The 12332-nt window shown below is 41.3% G+C and overlaps 1 protein-coding gene across 2 annotated transcripts in view; it reads left to right on the top strand.

Annotated features, from left to right (window-relative positions):
• Positions 1-12332, top strand: part of MYOM1 (myomesin 1) — a 117838-nt gene that overhangs the window by 47244 nt on the left and 58262 nt on the right. For both annotated transcript variants that reach the window (XM_070452703.1, XM_020908315.2), the window contains exons 11-14: positions 2071-2212; positions 5200-5399; positions 7223-7279; positions 9356-9480. In XM_070452703.1, the coding sequence (XP_070308804.1) occupies positions 2071-2212; positions 5200-5399; positions 7223-7279; positions 9356-9480 (524 nt within the window). The remainder of the gene's footprint in view (positions 1-2070; positions 2213-5199; positions 5400-7222; positions 7280-9355; positions 9481-12332) is intronic.

Genomic DNA, 12332 nt, shown 5'->3' on the forward strand with positions numbered 1-12332 from the left:
CTTCCAGCAGCTGCTATGCAGAATACATGTTTGAAAGATTTTCAAGTCCACACAACAAATGGCATATTCCAAGCAATTTTATAGAAATGCTGAGAAATGGCTCCCTAAATGCTTACTGTCTACCAGGCTCTGTTTCACACGATGAATTTACCTATCAGCACCAAGTTTACCAGTTGTTACACTATGGGCCTTTTGCTTTAAAAAAAAAAAAGGCATGCCTAGAGGTTGCCAGCTGCCTTCATTGCAGCTGAGCAAATCTTAGGCCTGTTAAGGTCAGCATTTCTACCTCCTGCTAGTTCTACTCCAGGACTTCCCAGGTGGCTTAGTGGTAAAGAATCCACCTGCCAAGGTCAGGAGACTCAAGAGACGCAGTTTCAATCCCTGGGTCAGGAAGATACCTTGGAGGAGGATATGACAACCCACTCCAGTATTCTTGTCTGAAAAATGCCATGAACCTGGAGGGCTCCATACAGTCCATGAGGTCGCAAAGAGTCAGACATGACTAAGTGACTGAGCATGCACACAGCTCAGCTCCACCTTTACCATCAGCTGACCTTCTCCCCTCCATCCAGTGCTCTGAAAGCCTGGAAGGAAAGACATTTCTCCCCTGTGCTCCCCAAATGCCCATTTGCCGTCGTGTGGCATGCAGGGATTCTGCACTGTGTTTCGGGCACGATGATTTAGTTAGATTCTCCTATAGCACTTACACAGGACATATTACCCTGCAGGTTCATGAGTTCACACAAGTTCATGAAGCAAGAAACATTGTTCAAAACCAAAATGATTTGAGCCCTTCACAGATAACACATACCTATTCCATTCAGAAGCATACAAACAAACATCTCAGCCTTCTTAGCAAATATTTCAGTGACTTAGAAGAGTTACATAAGTGTAGCTCATTGGAAAAGAAAGTGTTTCTTATTTGGTCAACAAGAGTGCTTTCCCTGGGTGAGTGGCTCCTGCAAGTCTCAGCCTCCTCTCCTACTAATTCCAGCTATTAAAGTGCTGACCGGATGTCAGTAGGAATTCCCAACTGTGGATCTCCTCCCCCAGGGATTCTGCCTCTTATCTTAATCCTTCTCACTTAAAAGGCTATTAAATGGTTATTTTCATTCCCCTTCCTTTCCACCTAAAAACACCCCCAAGTCACTAATTTATCTGTACACACACTGCTGAGGGGACCCACAGTCAGCAGATTCTGTTTCATGGGCAGTCACTGAACTGTTTCTTATATAGTCCTGGACTTTTGCTAAACTCAGATAAACTAAGCTCAGATGTCGGTATTGCATCAGAGTTCCTTTCGCAAGTATCTTCAGTTTGGGAACAAACATTTAATTAAAATGAATGTTTTTGTTTCTCTTCCAAAATGGTAGTCCCAGCATAGGGATGGGCAAAACATCTTGGTTCTTCTCTTCTGGATCCAGAACGTGACAGAAGGGGCCGTTTGCTCCCCCTTGGAGCCATTTATAGTTTCTGAGTAACGCTGCACAATAATTATCTTAAGAACAGACATCCTGGCATAATTTACATTAGACTTTTTTGAGAGCAGTCTCTGATGTCTCCATAGTTATTTTCTTTTAGAATATTTTGGGCAGGCAAGGGCCATGAGGCCAAGGTCATGGGTCCTTTTCAGAGCCCTTTCTGACATAATGTTCCTTGCACTGATGGTGAAAAGCACACATTGTTATTTTGGTAAGCAAATTAAAAAATTGATGATTGCTCTACTGGGGCCGAATGGAGTTCCCTGGTGGCTCAGTAGTAGAGAATCTGCCTGCGAAGCAGGAGACATGGGTTCCATCCCTGGGTCAGGAAGGAGGAAATGGCAACCTACTCCAGTATTCTTGCCTGGGGAATCCCATGGACCGAAAATCCTGGTGGTCTGTGGGGTGTGGGGTCGCAAAAGATTTGGACAGAACTTAGCAACTGAACAATGACAACAATAATAAACTACTTGGCCAACAGTGTAGTGACTGCAGCGATGTGGTAAGAAAGGTCTGCACTATGACCTTGGCTTTGGGGGCTGACAGAATGGATCTGAGAGGGTTCACGGGTCCTTCTGTATCCCCCCAGATGCTGATGCAGAGATTGAAGGAGCCCCCGCTTCTCCCCTGGACGTGGTGTGCTTGGATGCCAACAAGGATTACATCATCATCACCTGGAAGCAGCCGGCTGTGGATGGAGGGAGTCCGATTCTGGGATATTTTATTGATAAGTTAGTACCTAGTATGACTTCAGTTAGAGTGATTGACTATAGAGATGCCTGCTTGGTTTTTCCCACCATTTCTTTTGCTCTTTTTTTTTTTTATATGCTGATTTTAGTTTTTATTTTATTTATTTATTTTTTGATTGCGCCAGGTCTTCATTGCTCTGTGGGCTTTTCTCTAGTTGTGGCAAGCAGGGGCTACTCTCTAGTTGAGGTGCGTAGGCTCCTCATTGCTGTGGCTTCTCTTGTGGAGCATAGGCTCTAGGGCATGCAGGCTGCAGTGGTTCCAGTTCCCGGGCTCTAGAGCACAGGCTTAATAGCTGTGGGGCACGGGCTTATTTGCTCTGTAGCGTGTGGAACCCTCCCAGATCAGGGATCGAGCCCGTGTCCCCTGCAATGGCAGGCGGATTCTTTACCACCGCACAACCTGCACAACCCTCTCCCGCCGTTTCTTGGTGAAGTGTTTTCTTTACCGTCTCGTCTCCCTCTTTTTCTCTCTGTCTCTGTCTACAAACAGATTGGTATGAATATATACTTAACTACCTGCTTACCTCAATTTCCAAGATGATTCTTCAATTCTGCTACCAGCCCAAGTCACTAATTTGGCAAGAATATTATGAATCTGTACACTTGATAGAGGCCACTTCAGAAATGAAATAGCTGGTGTTCAACACGCATAATGTCCATGTCCCTAATATGTCAGTAATTTAAGAATATTAAATAATAATACTCTAGGAACACTAACAAAATTTCATTTACATCACAAAAATCAAGCTTGACAGAGAAATAAATATCAATAGTACTAAACTATGATTTATCTACAAATTGTTGCTATTTACATTCTCCAAAATTTAGAGGCTCTGTATTTACAGTAAATGGGCCTTACACATGAATTTGGAGAAGGAAATGGCACCCCACTCTAGTATTCTTGCCTGGAGAATCCCATAGACAGAGGATCCTGGCAGGCTACAGTCCATGGGGTCACAAAGAGTTGGACATGAGTTAGCGACTAAACCACCACACATGAGTTAACCAGTGAGCTTGGCCAATGTAGACAACAAATTTAGATTATTGACCTAAAACCATGATTGTCTGATTTAGTTTCTTTTCAAATAGTTGCTCTAATTCTCTTCCATTTTTGAGTAATAAAGAGTGACTGTGAAAACCACTAGGGACAGATAATCCGTGCCACTATAACAGGTTTGTGCCAAGCTGGATTAAACTTAATATTTACAGAAATAAGTGAGTATATGCCTACTGGGCTCAGAACCAACCAGAGAAATGTTTATAAAAAGCTATACACTATTTAACCTATACTAGATGCTTCCACATTATTTCATCATTGAGTAATGATGACTTGTGAAATTTTAGGTAGGTTCTTTTTCATCCTTACAGTTTCTGCATTATTGTCTTTGGTAGATTTACAAAGAATTTTCAGACTTTGATCATTGAAAGACCAGGGACAATCAGTACATCTTGTTTTCTTCTTGCTTTAGTCATAATGAAAATAACCATAATGCAGTGAATATTTATTAAGCATTTGCTGTGTGCATGGCACTCTTCTAAACACTTCACGTGCATGTCCCATTAACCCATAGCCGCTCTTTGAGAGGCAGGTGCCGTTATTACAGATAGGAAGCAAGTAGCTGAACCATGGCTGTGTCCTAGTGACGAAATGCTAAGTTTGTGTTCTTGCTGTGGAGATCTCCAGAGCAGCTGCTCCCCACCTTCCTTTCTGCTCATGTGAGAGTTTGGAAGCGAGTTCCAGGACCACTGGTCACCGAGACAGTATCTGCTCAGGGGAAGATGGAGTTTCCTGGCAGAATTCCTGGAGGCAGGGGAGGCCTGCTGCTTGTCCTAGCCTTCTAGCTCTCTCCCCTGGCCAGTTCACAGCCACTCCAGAATTCCTACAAAGGAAAATTCAGGAGGAGGGAGTGGAAGGCATAGACTGAAGCCTTATTTGATACCATTTCATGTAAGATCAAAGAAAATGTCCATTTATCTCAAATAATGGAAGAGTGATGGTAAAGAAGTGAAAATAACACCACCCCCCCAACTCCAACTGCCTTTGCACTGCCATTGGCATCCACCTCCTCCATGAGAACCCTTTGGGAAATTATACCCTTTGGACAGAGAGCCGAGTTGGGGAAGTGATAAAAGCTCAAAGTGCAGTGCTCTGCTCATAAAAAATAGTGAGTTACTTACTGCTGCATTCTAAGGTCACACATGGGGTCCCTCAGACTCTATTGATCAGGCCGAAAGCATGATATGGACTGTCATCTTTTTCTCCTGGGCATCGGCTCTCTACCCCTCTCTCTCCAGGCATCGGCTGCTGTAAAGGCACCCAATAAGAAATCAGAAGTTCCAGGGACTTACCCTTCCCTTGCCAGGCCCAAAGATTTCCCTGCATCTCATCAGTCTCATCTGCTAAGAAAAAAAATACAGTGCCCATCTCGCTGTTCCACCCACACCATGTGTAGTGACCACTGGTGAGCTCTTTCCAGACTATAGTACAGCGAGATGTCTTGTAAGGTGTTAACTTTCTCAACCATAGTTCCATTTTAACAGAAATTGCCTAGGAACGATAAAGAAAGAAGTCACTAGTGGTAGAACTGAAGACATTATCTGGGAAGATGTTTTGGGGGTCCTCCCCCTTCTGCTTTGTAAAAACTGTGCATACCTGCCTGCTTCTTTTTTTCCCCCCAAAAGCTCCTCTGCTTAGCACAGGAGACCCCTCAGCTGCCTGCTTTTAGTGAGGTGGAAGGATGTACATGTCTTCAGGAAAGCTCTGAGGTTTCTTTCCTAACTGTTAGAGTAGATCCATTGCAATTGAGTGGAGCTGAGTGCCTGCAGTTATGTATCTGCTGCAGTCTGCTCCAGCTGGATGTTTTACAGAGAGAAGCCCTGAAGCACTGGGGTGGGTTTGCAGCCCTGAAGCCATCCACTTAGCCATCCTTCCTCTCATATTCCTGTCTGTCACTCTCTCTCTCCCTTAGATGTGAGGTGGGCACAGACACCTGGACGCAGTGCAATGACATTCCTGTGAAATTTGCTCGTTTCCCAGTCACTGGGTTGATCGAAGGCCGTTCTTACATATTCCGAGTTCGAGCTGTGAACAAAGTTGGGATAGGCCTGCCCTCTCGAGTCTCCGAGCCCGTGGCAGCTCTGGATCCAGCTGAGAAAGCTAGACTGAAGAGTAAGTGTTTCTCATTTTTCAGAATGACCTTTTAAAAATGATTGCAGTAGATCCCATTGCAAGGTTATTCTTCCCCTGTCCACCAGAGGGAGAAGAGAATAAGAAATCCTTTACTGATCAGAAAAATGCTAGGGGGAAGAAAACAAAAACAAAACCTTTTTCTGTTTTTTAATTTATCTATTCACTAAGGGGTTTATTTTATTTAGAATCTTTGCCTTATTTAGCTGAGTTCCAGGCATTGTGTTTGAAATGAAAATATGAAAACCAGAAGCCTGAAGAGCATTTAATTCATTTTATTAGAACACTTCAAATACACTTTTCTTTCTGGTTTAGTTTCTTAAAATTTTAAGGTAATTTTCTTAAACTTGAATTTATCCCTTAGAGCATTAATATCTCAACACTGTGAGCTTTTGATATCAAAGGAAAATCACATTTACAACATTATATCTGATCTGTACTTGAGTTTCCATATTAGGCAGTCAAAAATAATCTTTTCATATAGTTAGCCTCCAAGTCTTGATGTTAATTTAAAATAGTGGTATGTAAATTATGATCTGCTTTTGTTTCATGGGAACCAATATAGCATCCTTAACAATAGGGACCTAAAAATGACAGTGAAGAATTTTTGGATGTTCATACTTCAGTCTATGCCAGATTTCTCAACCTTGGCTCTACTAACATTTTAGGCCAGGTAGCTCTTTGTTGTGGGGGCTGTTCTGTGCATTGTGAGATGTTTAGCAGCATCGTTGGCCTCTACTCACTAGATGCCTGTAAAATCTGCACCCTCACCACCTCACCCCCATCGTGACAATCAAAATTATCTTCAGATGTTACCAAATGTCCCTGGGGGCACAAAATCACCCTAGTTGAGGACTACTGGTCTGTGCCATTTACCACATTTATAGCTTTTCTTGACCTTAAGTACATGCAGTGCCATCATAAAAAATTTAGTAAAATAATGCCACCTTCTCTCCGGAGACTTTCTCTGATCAGGCTCCTCAGTTGCTCTCCAGTCACTTTTCACTTGCTTTTTCACTTTTCACTTTTCATCCAGCTTCCCTCCATCTTTCTTAATTCCATCTCATATTTTCATTTACTCCTCCTTTATAAATTTCAATGAAAATAAGATTTGCCAGAATTGAAAATAAGTTATCTTGCATTTCACCTTCCTGTTTTTGTACACACTCTGGTGGAAAGTACCTCTTTTAAAGCAAGAGTTGAACCATTCTCTCTGATGCCTTTCTGCAATCACAGAAATGAATTTCCTCTGTCACTCTATACTGCCTGAGTCACTCATTTTCTTTACTTGGGATTGAAAATGCTTCCCTTTGTAAGCAACAGTTTTAAAAGTAATGGAAAGATATCCTTTTGGTTGAGCTTCACTGCATGATCAACAATGCTGCCATCACTTTCATCTTCATTATGACAGATACAAAACAGCCAGGCTTGCATTATTCTAGAGAGGTTTCTCCCAGATATATGCTATCTCTTTAGAAGGGTGAGAGAACCCATGTGGTTCAGGAGATACATGTTGAAGAGTATTTGGACACAGGCTGTTCCCCTTGCTTGTGTGAGTAGTTCCAGAAACATGGACTCCGTCCTGGCAAGTTCTGGGCTTTTGCAGATTGTGAGTTGTTTGATGACTGGGGCTGTGCCCCCTTCCCCCAAATACTGTGCCCACACTTGGTAAGACTCATTAGGAAGGTACATAAGTAAGCTAGTAACAAACCCATTTGTGACGAATCTGGACCGTTTATCAGTTTCTCAGTGCAGTTGAACTGTGTTTGTGAATGTTTCTGATATTTTACACTTATCTCTGTTAGGCCGCCCCTCAGCACCCTGGACTGGACAGATCATTGTCACTGAGGAAGAACCAACAGGTAAAGGCTACATTTTCCGCTGATAGTATTGCCAATGTTCTGCTATGCGGTTTAGCTATTGTGGAGGGTATCGTGTATATTATTTAAGATGTTTTGGAAAGAACATACTGAAATATTTGGAGATCATGAGCTAACTTATATTGTTAGACAATCACTTTTTTTTTTAAAGATTTATTAAGGTATAATGACATGAACTAAACTGCATGTCTGTAAAATGTACAATGTGATAAATTAATTCCTGTGAAACTACCACTGTAATCAAAATAATGAACATATCTACAACCCCTTAAATCTCCTCATGCCTCTTCCTCATCTCTAGGCTCACTGATCTGCTTCCTATCACTGTTGTTTGTGTTGTTCACAATTTTCCATAAATGGAATCCTACTCATTTTTGTCTGATTGCCTTCATTCAGCATAATTATTTTGAGATTTATCCATGTTGACACATGTATCAGTTCATTCCTATTTATTTGTACCTTCACACTTGAAAGCCTCTATGAATCTCTCTGTTAAGTGTTTTTGTGGATATACACTTTCATTTCTCTTGGATAAATGCCTAGAGTCTGAATGCACAGGTCATCTGATAAATGCCTGTTTAATTTTTAAAGAAATTGCCAAGTCTTTCCCAAAATGATTGCACCTTTTACATTCCCATCAGCAGTAGTTGAGAGTTCCAGCTGCTCCTCACTGTCCCATACTTGGTATGGTCAGTCTTCTTAATTATAACCATTCTAGTCAGTGTATAGTGGTGTTTTATACCATAGTGGTATTTCATAGTAGGTGCGTAGTGGTCTTAATTTGCACTTCCCAAGTAATGTTGAACATCTCTTCATGTGTGAATTTGCCATTTTTGCATCCTATTTGACATCTTTGCCAAATCCAATTTCACTCAGATATTCTTTCTTTTTTTTCTAGAAATGTCACAGCATCAGCTCTTATGCTATTATATTTTAATTTATGATACATTTCAAATTAATTTTTTCTATATTGTGTGGATTAGGAGTTATTATTATTTTGCATATGGTGATCCAATTATTTCAGCAATATCTGTTGAAAAGATTATCCTTTTCTCATTGAATTACCTTGGCACTATTGTCCAAGTCAACTGATTGCATATTTGTGAATCTATTTCTGAATCTTCATCTGTTAATTTTATTTTCTTTATACCAGTACCACACTGTCTTGAACACTATAGCTTTTATAAGCTTCTTGTTTTTATTTCTTTTGTTTTAGCTTCATAGTTTTGAAATAGAGGTAGTATAAGACCTCTAATCATTTTTTTCCCAAAGTTGTTTTGACTATTCTAAGTCTTTGCATTTCCATGTAGAATTTAAAATTAGACTATCAATTTCTATTAAAAAAAATCTGCTGTGATTTCTATTGAGTCTTTTCCAACTAAATGATGGATTTATATACTTCTTATAGTTTTATCAGGTTTTGTTTCATGTATTTTGAGACTCTGCTATTAGGTGCATAAACAGTTTTATTATTATATCCTCTTATGCACTGACTTATGACTTTATTATCAGAAAATGACTCCTTTTATCCATGGTAATGCATTTTTGCTTGGAAATCTGCTTTGTCTGATATGAACATGACCATTCCAGCTTTCTTTTGATTAGTGTTAGCATGATGTATGATTTCTGTCCTTTTCCTTTGTGTCTTTGTATTTAAATCACATTTCTTGTAGGCATCATATCATTGGGTCTGGTTCTTTAATGTAAACTAGTAATGTTCACTTTTGATTGGGATATTTGAACAATTTACATATCATTGTGATTATTGATGATTGGATTTAAATCTAACATCTTGCTATTTGTTTTCTATCCATTCCTTTATCCTCTTTTTCTCTTTTCTTTTGGATTTGAATATTTTTATTTCATTTTATCTATATTATCTTATTAGCTATAATTATTTATTTTGATTTAATAATATCTTGGAATTTTTTAGTATAATACACATCTGATCACACCCTACTTTCAGGTAATATTACACTACTTCACATGCAGCATGTCTTACAGTGCAGTTCCGTTTTCCTGAGTGCGTGTCCCTCATGCTCCCCTGTTGTTTTTCAGAGGGTGTTGTTCCCGGGCCCCCCACTGACCTCTGTGTCATTGAGGCCACGCAGAGCTATGTGGTGCTGAGCTGGAAGCCCCCCCGCCAGCGTGGCCATGAAGGCATCCTGTACTTTGTAGAAAAGGTGAGACTCTAGGAGCAGCATCGTTACCTCTGGCACGTCTTCAGTATTTCTTTAAAGAAGTAAAGATTAAGTTTCTGTTGTGTCCTGAACTTTTAAAACTCTTATAAACTGTTACCTGTTTCCACAAAAAAATGTGTTTCCCAGAATTTTGCCTGAAAGTTCAGGGGGTTTATGGATCCATGAGGGTCACCCATGGACTCCTAAGAGGTCCACAGACCCCAACTCTTAGCTTCTCTAAGAAGAGAAGCATTCCTGGAACTGTATATAGCCTCTGCAACACTGTTGCAGGGCTTTCTCACCGCTTTTTCCATCGCCCTTGCTCTGCTGTTGTGGTTTAGTTGCTCACTCATGTCCGACTCTTTTAGACCCCATGGATTATATATAGCCTGCCAGACTCCTCTGTCCATGAGATTTCTCAGGCAAAAATATTGGAGTGGGTTGCCATTTTCTTCTCCAGGGGATCTTCTTGACCCAGGAATCGAACTCACATATGCTGCATTAGCAGGCAGAGTCTTTTTACCACTGAGCTACGGGAAAGTCCATCAAAAGACTATAGGTAGAGGCAAATACCTGCAAGTTAGGTAACAACATAAAATCTATATTCAACTATCTTTCTGTCCCTTTAATTATTTCTAACCAGCAGCTCTTGAGAAAATTATATTGGAGCCAAAAACACAGGGTCTGTGGTTTCCCTTTATTAATAACTTTTATTCATGAGGACATTTGGCTCATGGCTTTGGGGAGCATGCCTCACTTCCTTCCTATCCCTAGAGGTGAATAAAAATAAGTGGGTAATTTCTTCAACTCGCAAATATGGACATCTTCAAAGAAAGTCTGATTTTACCAAAATAATGCTTAAATTTTATGTTTTGTCAATTTTTACATTTTCTAGACATTAGCCTAAAATGAAATATAACTTGAGTATCATTCTTGATTAAAAAACTTTTTTTTCTCTCTCTCTTTTAATAGAGGACAAGAGTGATAAACATTCACTTTCTGGTGTATTTAATACACACTCCTCCAGTGAATTGTTTTGAAAGGCTCCACACAAAGATAGTTCTGAATAAGCTCTGTGGCAGTAATTACCATCTTTCTTATAATAATGACACAGTAACAGCCTATTACTAGGGCCTTTCTCTGAGATGAGTCAACTTTGGCTTCTGTTGAGCATCTTCTCTGGTCACATAAACTCAAATTTCTCCATGAAAGTCTGTAGCTTCTCCAGACCTAAATACATGAATCTGATTAAAAATTTGAGTGTTCTTCCACCAGTGGGCCAGAAGGGACATTTATGAGTGCAGCATGGATAAAAAGGTCTGCACAGGCCCTGCCAACATTCAAGGTCCAGGCTGTGCCAGAGGGGCAGCACACCTGCAGAGACCTGGGGCACGTTTACAGAAAAACCATCCAAATGAATGCCGGACTATGGTCCAGAGCCGAGTCTCAAATTCTCATTTTTTAAAAAAATACTTATTTATTTGGGTCTTTTTTGCTGGGCCCAGGCTTTTGCTAGTTGCAGAGAGCAGGGGCTACTCTGTAGTTGTGTATGGGCTTCTCATTGCAGTGGCTTCTCTTGTTGTGGAGCATGGACTCCAGGGCACACAGGCTTCAGGAGTTGTGGCCACCAGCTTAGTTGCCGCGTGGCATGTGGGGTCTTCCGGGACCAGTGATCCACGCGTGTCTCCTGCATTGGCAGGTGGATTTTTAACTGCCGGACCACCCGTGCTTAGTCTCTCCGTTGTGTCTGACCCTTTGTGACCCTTTTGACTGTAGCCCACTGGGCTCCTCTGTTCATGGGATTTTTCAGGCAAGAATAAGGACCACCAGGGAAGTCCTCAGATTATTTCTGATGGATCACTTCTGTCCTGTTGACTTTTCACAAGAGAAATGTTCCATGCTCTCTTCCCATGACGAGTTTCCATCCTCAGGATGTCAAGCCTGCAGCACTGCTGCCTCTCTGGTTATCCCCGTGCTTGCTCCTCTTCAAGGAACTTTTTACCTGAGATTTGCACGCACGTCAAGCATGAACTTGCCTGTCATGGTGACAGGCTTACAAGCAGTTATGCTATGTCTGCGAGCCCTGAAATGGTTAATGTTGAGGGGGATTAGATAAATCAAGTTTCATTGCTCTCAGCCCCTCCATACTACTGTGTTCTTTCCAGCCCCCAAATTTTTCCTCAGACTTATTTCCTCAGTCTTACGTTTTTAGTGCTTTCTCTCATTTCCCCCATCAGAAGTCTGGTCAAGTCAGAGACAAGAATTGTATGACTGGGTAGCTCTGTTTCTACCAAAGGAGTGAAAACAACTGACATTTACCAAGGACCAAGCACTGTTTTTCAAATGACTCAGTGGTAAAAGAATATGCCTGCCACTGCAGGAGACTCAGGGGACTGGTTCAATCCTTGGGTCGGGAAGATCCCCTGGAGGAGGAAATAGCAACCCACTCTGGTATTCTTGCCTGGGAAATGCCATGGACAGGGGAGCCCTGGTGGGCTACAGTCCCTGGGGTCACAGAGAGGCGGACACGACTGAGCGACTGAGCACACGCATGCAGGCGTTGTTTTAAGCTCTGCATATGTTAACTCACTGCATTCTTACAGGAACCCGCCGAAGGAAGTACTTTTATTTTTATTACATCTGCTTTGTAGATGAGGAAACAGGCCTAGGTGGGATATACAATTTACCCCGATCACACAACTAGTAAGAGACAGAGCTAGAATTTGAACCTAAGCAGTCTGGCTCAGGTCCATATATCCACCTTTTATACACTGCTGCTTTTCAACCTTCCCACGCCTAAGTTTTCTCTCAAAAGCTTGGATAATAGGGACTTCCCTGGTGGTCCAGTGGTTGAG

This window comes from Odocoileus virginianus, chromosome 22 (genome assembly GCF_023699985.2).
Source record: "Odocoileus virginianus isolate 20LAN1187 ecotype Illinois chromosome 22, Ovbor_1.2, whole genome shotgun sequence".
NCBI classification, from domain to species: Eukaryota; Metazoa; Chordata; class Mammalia; order Artiodactyla; family Cervidae; genus Odocoileus; species Odocoileus virginianus.